Source organism: Propithecus coquereli, unplaced genomic scaffold (assembly GCF_000956105.1).
Source record: "Propithecus coquereli isolate 6110/MARCELLA unplaced genomic scaffold, Pcoq_1.0 Scaffold440, whole genome shotgun sequence".
Lineage (NCBI taxonomy): Eukaryota > Metazoa > Chordata > Mammalia > Primates > Indriidae > Propithecus > Propithecus coquereli.
In genome coordinates this window covers 177,391-197,661 of record NW_012150175.1, presented here as the reverse complement: position 1 = coordinate 197,661, position 20,271 = coordinate 177,391, and the positions used below count along the sequence as shown (strand labels likewise).

The 20,271-nt window shown below is 54.5% G+C and overlaps 1 protein-coding gene across 4 annotated transcripts in view; it reads right to left on the bottom strand.

Moving 5' to 3' along the window:
- Positions 1 to 20,271, bottom strand: part of CRTAC1 (cartilage acidic protein 1) — a 149,292-nt gene that overhangs the window by 19,193 nt on the left and 109,828 nt on the right. For all 4 annotated transcript variants that reach the window (XM_012654458.1, XM_012654460.1, XM_012654459.1 and 1 more), the window contains exons 6-11: positions 16,562 to 16,696; positions 13,207 to 13,352; positions 10,477 to 10,613; positions 6,967 to 7,049; positions 5,968 to 6,068; positions 5,346 to 5,514 (exon numbers count right to left, since the gene is read on the bottom strand). In XM_012654458.1, the coding sequence (XP_012509912.1) occupies positions 5,346 to 5,514; positions 5,968 to 6,068; positions 6,967 to 7,049; positions 10,477 to 10,613; positions 13,207 to 13,352; positions 16,562 to 16,696 (771 nt within the window). The remainder of the gene's footprint in view (positions 1 to 5,345; positions 5,515 to 5,967; positions 6,069 to 6,966; positions 7,050 to 10,476; positions 10,614 to 13,206; positions 13,353 to 16,561; positions 16,697 to 20,271) is intronic.

Here is a 20,271-nt window from a genome sequence, read left to right as displayed (position 1 = left end):
AGAGGAACCTGGGGTTGGCTGGGTCCTTTACTAGTCAGGGTGGTCAGGACAGCCTTTTGGGGAAGAGGCATTTGAGCTGAATCCTAAATAAAGAGCCAGGTGTGCTGGTGTGCACCTGTAGTCCCAGCCACTTGTGGGGCTGAGGCAGGAGGATCACTTGAGCCCTGGAGTGTGAGGCCAGCCTGGGCAACATAGTGAGACCCCTTTTTCTAAAAAAAAAATTAAAAAAACAACTTGGAAAAGATGTGATGATGGAGAGCAGGTGGGTGGGGGGCACAGGAGAAGGACCATTCTGCAAAGCTGGGATGTTTACAGATCGCATGAAGCTCAGAGAATATTTATGGTGAGCCCGTTCACACACACCCCTAAAGCGACATGTTACAGCATGGGCAGGAAGCAGTTTGGAAGGATTTGTTGGGTGTTTAGGCACTGTCAGAGCCTGTCCCAGCTCCCTGAGTAAGAAACAGGCCCGGCACTGTGGCCGGGTCAGGCTAATGGTGATGGATTGGGGGCTGGGCCTCACCTGCAGGAAGGAGGGCAGCGTCTCTGTATCAGCCACCAGGGTGGGCCAGCTGTGGGGGCACAGGGTCCTACAGGGGATCCTCAAATCCATCTATTCCCCCGAGCATCATTCCCAGGCTGAATAGATAATACATCCCCCACGTGTGTGCACTGCTACTTTTCCTAATGTGTGTAGATACTGCTAGAAAACAAACTTAAAAGTGCTGTTGAATGTATATTAGCCTTTGGCCATTCCTATCCACTAGTGGATTTTACAGTGATAGCTACTATGGGGGTGGAGGGTGGTCTACAAAATATCTTGATGTATAAAAGGGGCTCCCATATTTTAGAAAAGGGGGTTGGAAGTCACATGCAGACCTTGAGAAAAATCTGTGTGTGGACGCCTCTGTGCTGCAGGGGTTGGGGGGCTCAGATGGCGTCGTGAAGGGCCAGGACGTCCATGGGGGCTTCCAGAGGAAGTGACTCCTCGAGGGCCACACCACCCGGCTTCCCTATCCTCCCTGCGTTTGGCTCCCTTTTGTTCTTGCCCCCTGGCCTGCAGAGAAGTCTCACTGGAATGTTCCAGCCTCCCTGCTGCCGTGCTGTGAGTTTATGAGGGCAGGGACCAGCTGCCACACTCTGGAAGAGTGGCGGGGACAGCAGTCACTGCCCCCGTGGGCACTCGGGGCTGCAGTAGGGGCCAGGTTCAGAGGGCAGAGACTTTACTCACAGCCCGGTCCCTCCTCCCGCAGAGACCCTCTCGTTACTGGCTCTGGGTTTTGCTTTATGAAGCAGAAATTGTTTCCCAGCAGTGCCTAGGCCTCCACTACCTCCATCCACGGCCATCCTCCTGTGGCAGGGGGTGGAAACGGGGGTGCCAACAACAGATTTTTTTCTGTTTTGAAGTAGAATCTTGACGTGCAAGAGATTTGGCATTTTTAGAGTATACAAGTGCCCCAATTAAGTGGCACACGTAAAAAGTAAACATTTTCTGTTAAAAAAAAAAAAAGAGAGAAAAAGAAAAGCAAATGTTTCTCACCTAAGACAACAGAACAGCGACACGAATACATTTTCCAGCCTAACTGAAGTGCCACAAATAACTCAAAAGAGTCGCCGAATATTCACAGACGATCGCAAATTTACATCTGGCATTTGCTGCACCTAGTCCTGAGCCCTGCTGCCTCTCGTCCTCCAGACCCAGGGGCTGGGGCTACGAGATGGTCTCCCTCCTCTGCTGCTGAGGACTGTGCTGTCCTGGGCATCCTCTCTAGGCCTCAGTTTCTTCATCTGTAAGATGGAGTGCTGGCCGAGAGCCCTAACGCTCCCGGGAAGCGCAGCCCTTCATGGAATATGAGTGTCGATGATTCAGGACCCTGCTCATCCCGGTCGCATGGGCTCTTAGACACTGTAATAACAGCGAACACTTACAACGTGCCCCACACCGAACCAAGTGCTTTACAGTGTTAACCCATCGAATCCTCACATCTCCACGGGGAAGGAACTAGCTTTATAATTCCCGTGTTGGAGATGAGACAGCTGAGACTTGGAGGGGCGAAGTGAATTGCCCGAAGTTACCCAGCCTAAGCTCTGCCTGATCCCAGAGCCCACCCCGCCCCCACGCCCAGTGCCAAGCACTGCGCGGGGATGTGGGATTCCGCAGTGCATGGCACAGGCCCAGGCCCCATTCTGGAGGCGCTGATCCCTGTAGGAGCAATGAACGCAAGTGCCTGGGAAAGGGCAGCAGCAGCACTGGTACCACTCAGTGAGAGAGGCGGGTCATTTCATTCGGGTGTTGCAGGAGGAATAAGAGTCTGTGAGGTAGAGAAGGGAAGGAAGGAGTATTCCAGCCAGATAACAGCGTGGGCAAAGGTACGGAGGTGTGAAAGGGCGTGGTGTGCTGGAAGGTCAGGGAGAAGTTCAAAGTGGGGGAAGCAGAGTGTGAGAATGTGTGTTAGGTGGGGTGGGCGGGAGACGAGACTGGGGAGGGACTTTGGAGCCTGTGTACCTAGGAGGTGAGTGTTTTATCCCCATTCTCCAGATGTGGACATTGAGGCTGGACGAAGTGAAGTGACTTGCAGGTGTCTGAGCTAGGACTGGAACCCAGTCTCCTGTCTTCAGCTGACCCCTCTGCCCCAGGCTGCCTGTGAGACATCTTAAGTCTTCACGGAGCTGCAGGACGGAGGGGCCCGGCTCCTGGACACCACACAGCAGCAGGCTTCCAGCCAGCCAGCCGGGCAGGGGCATGCAGGGGAACCCCATTAACCAGCAGAGACACGAGGTCAGGAGCTGCAGCGAGTTACTTCTGGCAGCCTTTAAAGGACAAAGGCCAAACAGGCATAGAGAACTGCGCTTTTCAGAAGAATTACAAGCAAAACAGATGGTGAGAATACAGTTGGTAGAATATTTTCGCACTTTAATAAAGCAATTTTTATGTGGGCCACTGAATTTTCCTTCCTGAAATGAGCACCAGCTGGCTGGGAAGCAGCTCTGAGTCACCTGCAAACAATTAGCTGAGAGGAAGGTGGCTGCGGGGGTGGGGCCGGGGGCACGGCTGTGATCCCTAGTTGGGTGGGGAGGCACGTAGGTTATGGGTGTTTTTGTGTCCTGGTTTGCTAGTGAGCCGCCTCTGCCTGCCGCCAGCTAGGAAGTGGAGATGGGTGTGTGGGCCCTGCAGGGAGAGCCAGAGTTCAGACCAAGAACAAGTCCTGTGGCCTTGCAAGGTAGCAAGGACTGGCGTTTGGGAGGGCTCCCGGCCAGGTGCAGTGTATATAACCCTGAGATGGGGGGCAGGCAGCCCAGAAGGGGCTCTTGCGCACCCTTGATCCCACCAAAGGCCCAGCCAGTGCCTCCCAATTGAGGAAGCAGGTCTGTCCTTTGCAGGGGCAGACTCTGGCCAGAGAAGGGACCCAGTGAGGCCCACAAAACACATCTTAAAATAGCAGAGGCTGCCGAAGGGATGTGGGGAAGGAGGACCTCAGCCCCCTCCTGGCCTCGCCATTGATTTGCTGTGTGCACCTCAGCTTCCTTTTCTGTTCAATGGGGTAGGGGTTGATGGCCAACCAGACACCTGGATAGACGCCATGACACGGTGCCATCACCTTGGTGCTTGCATGGCATCACTGGGGTTGCCCGGTAACTGAGGGGATGTGGACGTCCAGTAAGAAAGAAGCAGCACGAAGGGCCCTGCCTGGCTGCACACACAGCAGCTGCAGGACGTGGTGATGGCAGTGGTCACAACTCAGGCCATGGTGTCCCAGGAGGTGGGGTACAAATCCAGCTCTCCCTATTTTCTGGAGTGATTTGGGGCAAGTTACTTGACCTCAGCCTCAGTTTTCTGGATGCGGGTTGTGATTCATCATGTTGTGGTCAGTATGTGCCAGGCACTGGGCTAAGTGCTCTGCATAAGCCACAACTTGATGAATGCCGGCTACTGCCATTTTGCAAGAGAGGACTGTGTATTTAAAAGTCATCTTGTGCCTTTAAAGCCAGCAGAGCCAACGGCTGACTTGGGAGTGATAGATGCTCCAACCTCAGGCTGACCCATCAGGGTGAAATAGCCCGAGAATACAATCATATAACCAGACCCTGGGTCCTCTAAATATTTATTGCTTCTTTTTCAGACTACACATAAATATTATGTGTTCCCTATAAAAACTGGAGCGTATACACACACAACAAAACACATGGGAAGAAAATAAAAATCACGTACTCCAGGAGGCCTGGGTTTGAATCCCAGCTCTGTCATTTAAGTGACTTTGGGCAACAGGTTTCTTAATTGTTCTGATCCTCGGTTTTCCCATTTATAAGATGGGGATAATAATGCCCATCTCATAAGTTAGTCCTGAGGATTAAATGAAGTACTAAGAGCAAGGCACGTGGCACCGTGTCACCGTGTCTGGAAAAGTGAGAGCTGCTATATTAGTCCAGCCACTCAGACAGAATGGTTGTTCTCACTTTTTGCATTTTTTTTCAGTTTTTTCTGCACATACAATGTGTGTATAATATTAACATATCTATTTATTAATTTGAGACCATATTGCCTAGTCTTTTTATATTAAAATTATATCACCTCATGCAATGCTAACACACGGAGAAGGTGTCTGACTTTCAACATAGCAATATTTGACTCAAATGCTTTCTTAACCATTGCATTTTAGTAAAGACACTCCTGGCTCCTCTGGTGTTTCTCAGTGTTTTTTCCATTATTATAATCCCCCCTCCTGCCAGAAGACTTTTTAGACTTTTTTTACTAATCCCCCCCCAATGCATTTCTTTAAAAATATTTTATTTTGAAATAATTACAGACTCCCAGGAAGTTATAAAGATGGTGCTGAGAAGTCCTGTGTACCCTTCACCCGGTTCCCGCGAATGGCCACAGCTCACGTAACTATGGTCTGATATCGAAACCAGAGATCTGACACTGTGTGTCACTGTGTCCATGTCATCCTTTCACATGAGTAGACTCGTGTAGATTCGTGTAACCACCACCGCAAGATACAGAACCACAAAGATCCCCTCCGGCTGTCCCTTTAAAGTCACACCCATCCCTCTCCTTCCCGCCACCTCTAACCCCTGGCAACCACTGATCTCTTTTCCATGTGTATAATTTTGTCACTTCAAGAATGTTTTGTAAACAGAATCATGCAGGATGTGATCTTTGGAGATGAGCCCTGGAGACCTACCTATCCAAGCTGTTGCATGCATGTATCAGTGGTTTATTTCTATTACGGCTGAGTAATATTTCACGGGCCGGATGTACATGGGCCGGATGTACCACAGTTTGTGGAACCATTAACCTACTGAAGGACATCCAAGTTGTTTCTTGTTTTGGGGCCCCGACTCACCCAGGCCAAAGTGTGCCACGGGCTCCATCTCACACAGGTAGCCTGAGCCCCCGTCGATGATCCTCAGGTGGGCCCCGCTCTTCTTGGTGTAGAGCACGACCTTGGCCCCTCTGGCAAAGGCCCCAAACCGGGTCCGAGGCACCACTCGCAGCCAGTTGTTGCTGAAGCCCTGCAGCGGGGGAGACAGGAGACTCGGGGGCATCAGCGTGGTGGGGGAAGAGCAGGGAGGATGGGAGGACAGGAGGGCAGGAGGAGGAAGGAAGAGGAAGGGAAGAAAGAGGGCGGAGGAGAAAGAGGAAGAGGAAGCGTGCTAGGAAGGTGAAAGGGGGAAGACAGATTGGCTGAAGGAAGGAGAGGCCCTGGGAAAACAGGAGGGAAAGCCAAGAGACCAGGGAAGCGAGTTTTTGGCAGGGAAGTGACAGCAGATGGCCAAGGGGCTGAGGGCTTGTCCCAGGAGGTGGCCCTTCTTGAGGTTTACTGCCCTGCTGGGAATTCATATGCTTCCTCCCGGCCTAGGGATTCCGTTTCCCGCCACGCCCGCCAAGCCAGCACCGGGCACCTTGCCCTCGGCCACCGGGAGAGCGCCCGGGCTGGGGTTGTGGGTCCTGAGGTCCCCGCGCACCTGATTGCCGCGGAAGACGGACAGTGGCTGAGCCATGGACTCTCCGTGGGACAAGATGAGGTCCAGCATGCCGTCTCCATCGAAGTCGGTCACCACGCCCCCTACAGGCAATGCAGATTCCACTTCCGGCCACTGGTCAGGAGACCCCGGGGGGAGAGGGGCTCCCAACCAGGGCAGTGTCCCTGCGGCCGGCCGTGGGAGGCAGAGAAGAGCACAGCGCTGGGGCAGGGGGACCGGGACTTCCAGCCTGTCTCCTCTCCTGCCCACGGGCTGGCTCATGATAGGGACTCGCGGAACACAAGTTCCCTTCCTTCCCCCATACCTGCCATGGAGAGGGTGGGTGTGAATTACTCGGACCTTACGGACTTCTTTTTGGTCCTTCTATTATGGTTTGAATAATGCACACCTGTTATTTTTGCACAGCTTTTTGTCAAATTATCAAGTGTTTGCCTATACATGTTCTCCTTTTGGTCCTCATTATGACCAGAGAGGTGAGGAGGGTAAGTATAATTTCCCCCATTTTATGTATGTGCAGAACAAGACCCGGAAGATAAAGGAGCTTTTTCAAGACAGCAAAGCAGGGCCACGGCACATCCAGGTCTTGGGACTCCTGGCCCAGTGCTCTCTGTCTGACACCACACTGAGTGCCAAGGGGAGGGCTCAGATGGCAGGGTCCCCTGCCTGAGAGCAGGAGGGGCTCACTCCTCTCCTCTCTTCTCCATCCCCACCAGCAAGGCGTGGTCAGAGAAACTTCTGCCCATAGACCCCCAGATTCCCATTGCCCCGCCTCCGCCCCAGCAGCCTGGGGTTGGGGGAATGGACCCTCCCCTCCTCTGCTCCCTGCCTGCAGTCCCTGGGGCTCCCCCACCTCCACTCTCACCCCTGCTCTTGAAGCTCAGCCCTCAGGGATTGGCTGTGGGATCGGCTCCCCCCTCCCCGCAGGGTATGGGCGGCACTGAGACGGGGGAGTGTGGGCCGGAGCCCCCAGGTACCCCTCACCTGTGCCCCGGCCCTCAGGCTCCAAGGCGTCACCAGGATTGAGCTCCTCGATGAGGGGGTCTCCGTGCTCCCTACGGATGACGCTGCAGGAGAGCAGACAGGACAGTTCTGGTGGTTCCCAGCTGGCTCCCTGGGCCCAAAGGCCCACTTGCTCCATTGCATTCCCTGAGTGTCCCCAGGTCCCAATGTGCATGGGGTGCCACCTGGATGCCCACGGAGCCACTCTCTGCTCACAGACCCTGCCTGCACCCTGGCTGTTCGGGTTTTAATTTACGCTGGTAAATATTGATTTTCCCTTCTCTAATGGATGAGTTATAGACAGCCCGGGGAGTGGCAGCTGATGGATGGAGAAGGGCAGGGACATGACTACCTTCAACCGACCTTTGCTTTCCTTCACGTGGCCCCTGGGCTTCCCCGTTCTGGATGCTGCCCAGGACTCAAACCCCACTCACATGCTGCTCCTCCACGCCCTCCCTGGTTGTCCTTTGTCACTTGCTGCCCTGTGTAAAAGCTCTGAATGCGCCTTATCCCCCGGTCAGAGGGTGCTCTGTGCAGTCTGGGCTCCTGCCTCCATCGTCTTTGTGTCGCTCGTAGCATCTAACAGTGTCTGGCTCTCAGAAAGCTCCGGGCACATGTCTGTGGGACACGCAGGTGAATTCCAGGGCACAAGAGAGGCAAGGGGTCCCCCTGGGTTGCAGGGGTTCTGTCTATTTTGGACTCTGAATCTTGAGAATGTCTGCTTCAGGAAAGGCTGCTATACGAGTCCTGCTCCTTTTCCACACCAAGCTTAATTCTGGTGACGGTGGTGAGCTTTCCTCTCTGGTTTTCCTCGCTCATTTATTCTCACAGCCCTGGGTGCTCTGGATGTGTCGGGCAAGGAGGGGAAGGCACGAGGTGGGGGGGACTGGCATCGCCCTCCCTACCGCGTTGCGGGTTGCACGTCGCTGCTGTCTACCCAAATCACAGAGAAACACCAGAGGCTGTGATGTGGCCAGTGCTTTCAGGAGGGGGTCAGGGTCCCCTGAGCTGGAGCCTTCGGTGGTTGGATGGCGGAGAGAGCTGGCAGGACTCACAGAAGCCCTGTGAGGTGGACTTGAGTGCTGGCGTGCGTGGGTGTGATGCCTCAGCCCGCTGACAGCCACAGTCCCTTTGACCATTTGTGTCCTGCAGACTCTGCCGCAGCTGGGCAGAGACATCTCTTGGTTCAGGCGACAAAGCAGTTAAGGATTTCTAGGGACAACAGCCAGCAATTCCTCTGCATTCCTGTGTTCACCAAACACATTCTTAGGCAGCAGCTACTGGGTGCCGGGCTCAGTGTGGGGGGCCGGGAGGCTGGGGGGCACCAGGAAGGACGGAGCTCAGAGTCCACGTCCTCAGGAATCCCCCTGCAGAGTGCCGGAGGCCCGGGGAAGGTGTGGATGTGGGCAGTGAGTATAGGGCTGGGCAATCAGGGAGGGCTTCCGGAGGAAGGGCCAGCTAAGCTGAGACCAGGACGGTGAGTGTGCTTGTGTCACTTCGATGAAGAGGGTCCGGGCCTGGCACAGCCAGAACTGAAAGCTCGCTGTGTCTGGGACTTGGATGTAAACAGGGACGTGGAGGGATCCCAGGGCAATGGGGAGCTTCTAGAGGGTGTTGAGGAAGAGGGGTGTGGCCAGACGTGCATTTGCAACAGCTCTCTCGGCAGGACTAGGGACAAGGAGACCAGCTGGAGGGGCGCAGGAATCCCGAGGGTGGCGGGTGGAGGACAGATCCGAGGTGTGTCTAGACGTGTTAGTGGGGTGACCAGCCACACCCCACTCGGCCTAGGCGTGTCCCGTGGTGATTATTAAGAGGTCTCCCTTTCACTCTCATGCACTGTCTGGGTGCATGTCCTACTATGTATCGCTAAAGGATGTGCAGACTCAAGCATCCTGCCTCTTTGAGTCCCTAGTGCCTGACGTGTCCCAGGAGAGCACCAGGGCCAAGGAGCCCACGATGCTCTGTTCAGTGACAGGTGAAGAACTCACGCAGTATGGGACAGGCAGGGGTTAAACTTCCAGAGCTTCCAGCTGAGTGGCAGTCCCAGCTGTAGCCCCTCACAAGCTCTGCTGTGTGCTCAGGACCCAGCCATCTGCCACGGGGACTTGGGGCACAGCCACGCACCTGGGAAGTGGCTTCTGCTGCTGCTGCACGGAGGCAAACACACTCACCCACCGGGCGGCCACGTGGTGACTCACTCTGTCCATCAGGCCAGCCAGCCCTGCCTTCCCTCCTAGCCCACCCTTGGGTGGCTGGAGGGGAGTCTGAGGCAGGCTGGACAGGCAGGCAGACAGGGGAGGCGCCTGGGTTCTCGGGCCACAGAGACAGAAGCACTAGGGTTCTCAGTGCTCAGGGGCTCTGGCAAGTGACACTTTATTAGCCAGGGAAGGAAAGTAGTGTCTCTGTTAACTAGCAATTGATCTTCTGCAATTAATCTGGAAGTTGTGAATAAGCTTTTTGCAAGGCACCTAATTAGTAAATCTGGTGCCTTCGGGGGGTGATTACATCCAGCCGGGATTGATGCTTTGTTAATAATTATATTTTAAAGCATGCTTAGTCACAGCTCACGCCTTTTATTAATAGCTGGGCCCTCCTGGGAGACAGGGCAGGAGGCCTGGGGGGCTGAGCAGGTGATCTGGCCCACCCTCCTCTCCCCTCCTGGTCCTGAGCCCCATTAGAATGCTTTAGGCCAGGAACAGGGACATCAGGCCACACACGTCGAGGTTTGTTCCTCAACAGTGGTTCTCAAACTTGAGCGTGATAAGAATCACCTGGCACTTACTGCCTATGGGATTCCGGGGCCTCACCCCCTGAGATTCTAATCCGGAGGCCTGGCGTGGGCTCTGGGATTCTGTGCTTAAGCACTCTAGGAGATTGTGATGCCCAGGGTCTCTGGACGCCCTTAGACAAATGTTGCTTCAGAAAATTCCTCCCTAGACACACCGCTCAGATGCCTGCAGTTTCCTTCCATTTCTCAAACTTCCTTTTCCTCAACTACCAGGAACGCTTGTCGCCCAGCATTTCCCAAAGGATAGTTTACAGACCACCAGTCCCAAGAGAAAGATCTTTGAAGGAATTGTCCCCTGGTCAAATCTATTTGGAATACTCTGGTTATCTTTTGGGAAGTTAAAATATTCATGGTCATGTTAAAGGCTCTGAGAAGTCCTGCAGTAAATGAACCTGTTCGTCTTTGCTTAACCTGGATCTACCCAGATTTGGCCCTGTAACCCATTTTTGTGGTGGAGCGGATTTATGGGCTCTGGGCACACTTGGGCCCTGTCTCTCTGCCATGTCCCTGCAATACCAGAACAGGGTGGCCCAGTACTCTCCTTCCGTTCCCGCAGCCTCTTGCTCAGCCCCTGTCTCTCCATCCTCGGCATCGACTCCCTGGCCCTTGAAACCCTCCCCTCCTGATTCCTAAGCCCCCCTTCCCGACCCCTTCCCCACCAGCTGTTAAGGGTGAAGGACCACGAGCCAGGCTGGAGCATCTACCGGAAGAGGCGGTTGGCCGAGGAGCTGCGGTAGGCGATGTTGTTGAAGAAGATCTCCAGCTCCTGGTCATTGTCGAAGTCGGCGGCGATGACTGTGCGGACAGGGGAGGGCATGGAGAATTTGGGCGAGGCGATGTCCTGCAGGAGAGAGGCCTGCGGTCAGCAGATGGGACGTGGGCACCGGCAAGGGGCTGACACTGCTGTGCGTGGGGCCATTGAAGTCAAGAGGCAGCCCGACACTGGCCTCCCCGTAAGGGACATGGGGTGGCTGCCTTCAGGACCACAAGAACCTCAGGCTGCTTGTAGGAGAACAGGAGGGGAGAACAACAGCCACCTTAGACACCAGCGAGGCGCTTAGCTGTTCCCTAGTGAGGACCACACCAAGCCCTCTCAGGAGGCCCTTGAGGCAGCGCAGACATTAGTGGACCCATTTTTCAGGGGAGGTAACCGAGTCCTGGAGAGGGAGGGGAATTGTCCAAGTCACAGCTAATGAGTGGGGCCGAAGCCAGGGCTTCTGATTCCAGATGCTGTGCCCTTTCTGCTACGCATGCTCCCTCCCGTCGGAAGCTGGGTGGGCACTGCCATCTGTGTGTTCGAATCCAGGTTCCACCACTGACCAGCCATGTGATCTTAGGCAAGACTCCCTGGATCACACTATCCTCATCAGTAACATGCCCGGGTTGTGATGAGTGCCTGTAAATGCCTGGCACAGAGCCGGCACGACACAGGTCTCTGGCAACCTGTCCTGCCTTGCCCCGCTGTCAGACTCACGGAGGGCGGAAGTGGCTGCCCGTAGCTGTGCTTTTTGCTGTCTCTAATATCTGATATTGTTTCTTGGGAGCCTTTTGGGTTTTTTTTTTTGTGTGTGTGACATTTGCTTTGAGGAGGCTGCAGTATCAGCTACACCTGTCCAGGACTCATGGGGAGACCCCAGACCCAGGGAAAGTCCAGCTGGGACTCCAAAGTGCTGGGAGGGCCCTGGGTGGCCCTGGCAAATGGCCCTAGGTGTGGGCTTGCCTTCAAAATAGAAAGGGAGCTGTACAGGGCGACCTTTTGTTTCTGAGCAGAACATCCCCTTTATAGGTGAGTTTGTCCCTTAAAGACCCAGGAGCCTGTCCCAGTCCCAGGGTCCGTGTGGAGAGGGCTGGGAAGGGCACGCTGGTGTCTCTGGGAGGCCCCTCCTGCCGCAGGCCCTCTCTGGTGGCCGCAGGAATGAGCCGGCTGGGTCAGCTGGTGAGCTGCCGGTTCTGGGGAGGCCAGGGAGGAGGTTGTGCCCGTCAGCTCAGCAACGAGGTTGATTAAGAGCCTGGCCAGCTGGTTGGGGTGGGCCGAGCAGGGCCTTAAGAGCTAGGGAACAGACCTCAGGCTCTCTCAGAGGTTATTATTCTATTGATCCTGTAAAAATGGAAACCTCCATAGCCCCCTCGGGTCGCCCCATCTGATGCCTGGGCTTCCAAGATAACGTGCTGTAAGCTCTAGGGCAGTTCCTGGCACGTGGAAGGCACTTGACAAATGGGGCGTTTGCTGTTATCATTGCCGTTGCTCCCGTGAGCTGGGGAGGAGCCGACAGAATGGTCAGTCTGGTCTTCCGGGTCAACCTGGGCCCGTTGACATTCGGGTGGGTAATTCTCTGTCCAGGGGAGCTGTCCTGCGCACTGTAGAATGTTCAGCAGCATCCCTGGCCTCTGCATGCTAGATGCCAGCAGCACCCCCTTCCCTAGCTGTGACAACCCAAAATGTCCCCAGACATTGTCAAAATGTCCTTGGGGGAGGGCAGCAAAATTGTTCCTGTTGAGAACGAAAGCTGAACGATGATGGAAATCACCCAACTTGCTCTTCACCAAGGTCCCAGAGGGATCAACTGCGCTGAGCTCAGAGCTCGCCCTCCCACCCCCACCCCCAACCCGAGAGCCCGGGCCTCAGGCCTCAGCCGGGAGGGAGTGCTGGGCCTGAGCACCCCAGGGTGGTGGCCTACGAGGGGGAAGCTTGTGTGGTGGCCTCTCCACTGTCACACAGACAGAAGGCAAACCCTGAGGTTTGGTGGTCCCAGGGAAGTCTCCAGGAACATTCTGACTCACTCAGGGTTTTTTGGCAAGACCTAGGTACTTCCAGAACAATCCCTGAAATCAGCTTCAGTGATTCCATGCCCTCTGCTGCCCTCCCTGAGGAAGCCCCAAGCCCGAGCCCATCATGCTGGTGGCACCTCCATGACTGTCACCAATAGCCCTCTTGAATTCTCGGCCTCAGTCTATTGAAAGTTCAGGAAGGGAGCACAGAGAGGGTCTGAGGCCACTTTGCCCACCATCTGCTGTTTGTCCCTAGGGGTGGCTGTTGAGAATTCTGCGGCCTCAACCTCCCATTCTCTTCCAACATTTGCCTGTGGCTTGAACCTCAATTTGAAAAGCTTGAGCTGGCTACAGATGAGGTTTTCCAGGAGCCACCAGGAAAAGTGGCCTCGACCTAGAGAATGAAGCCCACCTCACGGGGGCTCCAGCCCACCCCAGGAGGCTGTCCTTCCTCCTTTGCCTACCTGGCTTCCTCTTGGGCACTGGTATCTTCACTGAGCCTGGGCTGGAGCCTGTCATTCCCAAGCTATTACCTTCACTGTGACCCCCACGCCCTCCAAGCCCGTGCTCAGCCTGGCGGGAGGCACAGGCCAGGGTGGCAGCTCCTGTGACATGCCAGGGCCACTGCAGTGCAAGGTGGGAGGGAGGGAGAGGCCCCTTCTTACCCGAAAGCGGACCTTCCCGTGGGCACTCATCTGCAGATAGAGGCGGTGGGGGCCGTTCCAGTTGCCATAGACGATGTCCACTTTGCCGTCACCATTGAAGTCGGCCAGGGCGACACCTCGCCCATGCTGGTGGGGGTCGTCCACACCTGGGGGCAGAGGCAGAGACCCTCAGTGTGGTGTCCCCTGCACCTCACACCTACTCACCTTTCTGGAGCTCTGTGACAAGCAACAGAGCATGGTGGCCCTCGAATTGTTCCTGCTCTCCTGGGACTGGATGGGGAGATAGAGCAGCGGTCTCAGAAGGCCGCTGGAGGTGGGAGGGCCACCCGGTTGCAAAGGGGACCAGAGACTTGTCTTCAAGCTGCGTCTGTCCGGCAGGCACATTATTTCTACTCAGTCTGGAGGCAGCAAGGGTGGGAGGAGGGAGACTGGGGGGATTCTGGAGGACCAGACCCCTCCCGCCAGCCCCAACACTGCCACCGGGAGACAGTAGGCTGATCACGCCACTCCTGCTTAAATCTCTCAGTGACTTGTCAGTGCTCTTGGGTCAAGTTCAAACTCCTGCCTGGGGAACGTGAGGCCCTGCCTGGCCGTGGCCCTGCCCACCTTATCTGGTCTGGATCTGGTACCACTCTCTCCGCTGTTTGCTGAGCTCTGGGCCCCGCTATTCCTCTCACTCCTCAAATGACCCAAGCTTTTTCCAGCTTCCGGGCCTTTGCTCAAGCTGGTCTCCCCACCTGGCACACTCTCTCGTGCTCTAGGGTACTTGGCTCTCGGTTTTTCTGCTCTCAGCCACAACGTCACCTCCTGAGGGAAGCCTGCCCTGCCCATTAACCTGAGACAGCCACTCTGCCCACCCTGTCGTGGTCCCCGACAGCCTCCATCCTGCTGACCACCGTGTGTGGTCATGTTCCTGTGTGGTTTCCTTGCTCAGGGTCTGGTTTTCCCACTAGCTCTGACACTCCTTGAGGTTAGGACTGTCTTTTCGGTCTCTGGGTTTGCACACGCAGTGTCTATCTCAGGGCCTGCGGTGGCCTAGCAGTTTTCAGTAAATACTTGCTGAATGCATGGAGAGACATAAATAACATGACAGAAAGCAAAGGTAGGTGGCAGCGGAGGAAACGCTGTGGCCAGCATGCCTAGTATGATCTGGGAGGGGAAGCCTCTGTGCACAATGCCCACCCCCCATACCACCCACTGATCGGATCCCAGGGGAGGACGGAGGGTGGTGTTGCCCAGAGTGACGGCCTGACTGGCTGCCCCAGGTCAGTGCAGAACTGGGAGACAGTGACTCCAGGCTCCTACCAACACTGACCCTTGCAGAGGACAAACAGCTGTCAGTCATCAGGCCCTCTGGGATGCCAGGCAACAGGACAATATGATGGGCGGTGGGGATCAGAGACCCCAGGGCACACACACAGAGCTCTTGCCAGCTGCAAACACAGAGATCTGAGGGTGGGAGGCAGGAGTAGGCAGCGTGGGGCCCCTGAAAACCTCAGAGGCTAAGCATCCTCTTGGGGGAAGAGGATGCAAGGAGAGAGGGGAAGTGGGAGGAGAAGAGGCAGTGAGACCCAGGCTGGAGAAAGAGGGTTTGCAGAGGACTGGGGGAAGCCTCCAATCCCTAGGATTAATACCCCATTAATTCTCCGCAAAACTCCCTGGCCCGAATGTCGGTGGCCTTCTGTGTCGGCCCATTTCTCTCCTATCTATGAGGCACCTTGACAAGGAGCTGGTTCCCTTTCACGGGAATAATCGGTGCCAGGCTGCATTTCACAGCAGCATCTGTTTGGGTGATGAATGCCCTCTTGACATGTCTTGTTAAACCCCTGCAATCACTCTGACTTTCAATTACGGGCCTAGCACCTTGCCTCTCTCCTCCCGCCTGATACCTTCTCCCACTCCAACTTGCTCGCTCACCTCTGCTTCCATCTCTTTAACACCTTATCAAATCCTCTAGGTTTTCTCCCTTCGCTTTATGATTTCTCAGCAATGAGAAAATTTGCTGCCAGAGTACAGCACTAGGAGAGGTGAGCTGGTGGGCGGACAGGCCAGGGGAGCTGCCCCCACTTCAGCTTTGCCAGGGACAGAGAAGCAGTAAGGCAGGGATGAGGGCTGATGGGCAACAGCTGGGGCCGGGTGGGTGTTGTGGGCCAGGAGCTCCCCAAAACGGAGCCTCGCAGGCCAAAAGCCCATACTCTTAATCCAGAGAGTGGACTGGCACGTGCTCGGGGTTTGACGCTGGCTGTTGGCAACAGCTAGAACTTGCAGGACCTTTGATCTACGTGTCCAGATCCCAGTCACCTCTTCTTCTGGAGGCCAGAGCTCCTCCCTATGCCTCCAGGAAGGAGGTGAAATCAAATCTTCCATTCTCCGGCAAGGCAGGGGTGGTGGGATGGCCCAGGGGAGGTAGTTGAAGGGTAGCTGTGGGATGTGATCACACATCTGTGAACTTTTCTGAAGTGCCCACTCTGTCACTCAGCAAAATTTACAGGGCGGCCACCGGGTGGCAAGCATTGTGTCAAGAATGCATAGATCAGTGCCCGGTCCGTGCAGAGCTCCCAGACAAACCACGATGGCTACGGAGAGGCCTGAGTGAGAGGTGCGAGGGGCGGTGGGAACGTGGAGAGGGAAGGGCCAGTCTCCGCCAGGCGGCGCAGAGGGCGGCAAGAAGGGCTTTGCAGAGGAGGCATTTGAGCCAAATGCTGAAGGGCAAATGGAGACTCTGCAGGTCGGGGGGGTGCAGTCCAGGCAGAGGGAAGGGCAGGTGCAAAGCTTCTGAGGTTGATGAAGGATGAGCACAAAGGGAGGAAGAGGAGCAGAGCTGGGAGCCTGGGCACTGTCTCGTGTGGATTTTGTCCTGCTGCTCATTCTAGCCATGTATGTACACATCTGTTTCTAGAATGTCAGTGCCGTTCTGTGTGTGGCGTGGTCTCAGCCTTATTCATGGCAGCATCCCCAGCTCCTAGCACCAGCCTGGCACTGCGCAGGGGCTCCGTGAATGGTTGTTGGACTGAATGAATGTTTAAGATAAATGTGGGAGGGGGCCACGGCGGGAGAGGCAGCTCAGGGGGGAACTGATGCTGAGAGACACAGCAGGCCTCAGAGGACTGTGGGCCAATTCCAGCTGTTGGAAAGTGACAATGGTCCGGAGTTCCAGACTCCCTCTCCCCAGCAGCAAACGTCCCCTGTGGCCTGAGACATGGGGGATGTGGAATCGGAGTGACAAGCATTGTTTCTCTGTGTGGTGTGGATGACGACTTGTCTGTCTCCCAAGGCCGGCAGGGGCAGGGCAGCCCGGTGTCCCCTGTGGGTCTGGGGGCTCAGGGTGCACAGCGCGGCGGCTGCATCCACTCACCAACGCTGGCCGCAGCATCCACGAAGGTGCCGTCGCCCCGGTTGTGGAAGAGGAAGTTAGGCCCGTTCTCATTGTCGCAGAAGATGTCTGAGGCGCTACTGCTGAGGATGGGGCCCACGCTGACGCCCCGGCCTCCTAGGAGAGGACAGCGGCCCACAGTGAGTGGCAGAAGCAAAGCCCCAGGCCCTGGGAGGAATTCTGACCTTCTCGTGCGTCCCTGAGCCTGGGCTCACCGTCCCCATAAACCTGTGTGGAGGGCGGCAGCACTGAGGGAGCGGCCAGGGAGGAGCTAGACCCAATCACTTTGTGGCAAAGGGGTGAGTCCATGAGCTAAGGAGCACAGAGGGCACAGCCCCCAGATGCCAACGCCCTGCCCTGTCCTTCTGAGAGAGGTGGCTGAATTACGATAATCCTAAACCCAGCTCTGCCAGGCCACTTTGGTGAAGTCACAGACCTCCCGACAGCCTCCCCCACTCCCTCTTTGAGTCACACATGTGCTGGTCAAGGCCACTGGGTATGCTCCTCTTTTAAGAACCTATAGGAAGAGGTTCCAGCCACAGGCACCAGGATGCTTACTTGGCTTTGTTTGACGTAGGAAGCAATTATATACATCGATAGCAAAGTGGTTGAATGGATTACGGTGCGTCTATATGATGGGCCGATCTGCAGCTACTAAAAAGACTGTGTAGATCCATAGGTATTGACTTGGAGGGGTGCCCATGATACATTGTTAAAAGAATAAGCAATTCGTCAAGTAATGGTATCATGTGATCTTACTTTTATTTTAAAAAACAGGAAAATACGTGGTATTTCTGAGTATACATGCTTGTGTAAGCTTATTCTGTTTGAAGAAAAGTGGGAAAGGCCACACCTCAAGCTGTTAACACTGGCCACTTTGATGGGGTAGCATCTGGGTTGAGAAGGAGAGACTATAGTTGGTCTTTTCTTTGAATGTCTTTGTATCATTTGATTCATTGCGATAAGAAAGTGGTTTGAAAGGAAGAAATCCAATAAAGTATATATTTAAAAAAAGGAAGAAAGAAATCAAGCCAGTTCTACATTAGGCTTTGAAGTCTCCAAGGTCAAATTTGAGCTAGCCATGTCAAGAAGTTCAAGAAGTTCAACCTTAACATGCCTTGAACACATCACCCCCAGCCAGTGGGTTGCCAATAAACACTCTCTGCCTGCCGGGCTCCTGTTCTGCTCCCAGGGAAACACACCTGCACGGAGAAAGCCTTCCCCCGGCCACACCCCAAGTGTCAGAAATACCAGGCAGGAAGCAGCCCACCCAGGACCAGGACTCAGATTCTAGTCCCAGCTTGGCTTCTTACAAACCATGTGCCCTCAGGCAATTTGCCTTACCCTTCGAGCCTCAGTTTCCTCATCTGTAAAAGGAGGATAGACTGACCTGCCTTTTCCACTTCAGGGTTTCTGAGAGGACCAAACGAGGTGAGATGTACCCATTAGAACAGGTATTATCAAAAAGACAAAAGATTACGAGTGTCGGTGGGGATGCAGAGAGAAGGGAACACTTGCACGCTGCCGGTGGGAGTGCGCATCAGTAAAGCCATTACGGAAAACAGTACAAAACAGTATGGAGGTTCCGAAAAGAGTTAAAAATAGAACTACCAAATGATCTAGCGATCCGCTGCCGGGTGTACATCCAAAGGAAATGAAATCAGTGTGCCTAAGACGTCTCTGTGCTCCCACGTTCACCGCAGCTCTGTTCACAATACTCGAGACGGCAGATAAACCTGGGTGTCCACCAACGGATGGATGGATAAAGAAAATGCACATATATATGGTGGAGTATTTTTCAGCCTTAAGAAAGAAGGAAATCCTGTCATTTCGACAACAGGGATGAACCTGGAGGACATGATGCTCAGCGAAATAAGCCAGGAACAGAGAGACAGATAATGCACGATCTCACTTACATGAGGAATCTAAAAAAGTGGAACTCACAGAAACAGAGAGTAGAATGGGGGTTACCAGGGGCTGGGGCTGGGGGAGATGTTGGTCAAAACATACAAAATATCAGTTTAACAGGAAGAATAAGAGATTGTTGTACAACACGGTGACTGTAGTCAATGATAACGCACTGTATACTTGAACTTGCTGAGAGAATAGATTTTAAGCATTCTCACTACAAACAAATGGTAAGTGTGAGAGGTAATGCATATGTTCATTGGCTTGATTTAGCCACTCCACGATGTATACTCATTTCAAAATATCATGTCGTACACCGTAAATATATACAATTTTTATCAATTAAAAAGTAAGGTGAGCTCTATAAGAAAGGGCTTTGGGGACCCTACAGCCTTGCTGCTCAGAGTCAGCCCATGGGCAGCTGCAGGAGTGGCACCTCGGAGTTTGTTAGAAATGCAGAATCTTGGTCCCCTACTGAACCAGATCCTGCGTTCTAACAAGACCCCTGGGTGGTGCGTGTGCGCAGTAAAGTTTGGCAAGTACAGCCCTAAGGGACTTTTCAGTATAATAAGAGGGATCACAGCACTCCAGAAGAACTTGATTTTTTTTTTTTCAAATAAATGAGAGCTCAGGCAGACCTGTGTCATGATGGGCCAGCCTCCCACTCTCACCCCGGCCACCCGCAGGGCTCGGGGGCAGAGGTTTCCCCAAAGTGACTGTGCTAATTAGAGACAGGGGTTCTCTTGGTTCCTGGGCTCCTCCCACCCACTGAGAGATGCCCCCAGAGGAAATCATGGGGCCTTTCTCACCTGCCCACCAGAGCCGGCATCTGGGGCCAGGGAGACAGGGGTGGGAGGGAGGTGGCACTGCCACTCTTATTGCCGTCATGGTCGGACTCCTTGTTAACACACTCTGGGCCCTATGCCTCTTGATTCCTCCCAGATAATCTGATTAGCTCTGAAAGACAGCTCAAGCCTCATGAAAATGGAGCCACTAAATAAATTCACATCGCTCCCGTGGAGCATCCTCCAAGACATGGCATCTGCTTTTCATGAGAGCCGTGGGGCGCAGTGGGGTGGCTTTCAGAGGCCTTTCCTAAAGCCAGCAGGAAAAGGTGCTGGGCTACGTACGACCTGGGCCCCGCCTCTGCCCATTAAAAGAGGAGCCGTTAAGTGGCTGCTGGCAGCTGTCCCTGTCCTGGTCCTGCCAGACGCCAGCCGTGGAGCAGCTTCCATGAGAAACCCTTGGCCTTGCCTAGGCCCCTGGAAATTCCAGGTGGGACCCAAGGACTGGCCGCCATGCAGCTCCATCCTTCTTCCCCCGCTTCCGCATCCTCCAATTTCCTCTCTGCCTCTGGCTCCCAAGCTGTGACACATTCCCTTCATTTTCTACAAAGCAGGTTATTTCCTTTTTGGACAAATTTCTAAATCTTTCTAATTAACTAATTGGGTTGGGTTGAAGCCTTGTACCATTTGTAACCTGTAATTACTAGAAAATTGCCATGGTAACCACACTACTAATTAGCCACAATTTATTGCCATGGCAACTGGACCATAACAGAGATGTTACCCACAACTCCTTGGCAAGTTGGCTGCACAGTTGGGGAGCAGGTGAGTCGGCAGTCAGGGAGCTGGCCTCCCGGGCACCAGCCCCAGCCCCTTACCTTGGGCGGCTGAAGGGGTGTCTGAGGCAGGGGTGGCCAGGTGTTTGCACCCCTCACTGATGCCACAGGTCAACATGCAAGTTCTGTTCAAGCCAATAAAATCCACCCCTTGTAAATGTGG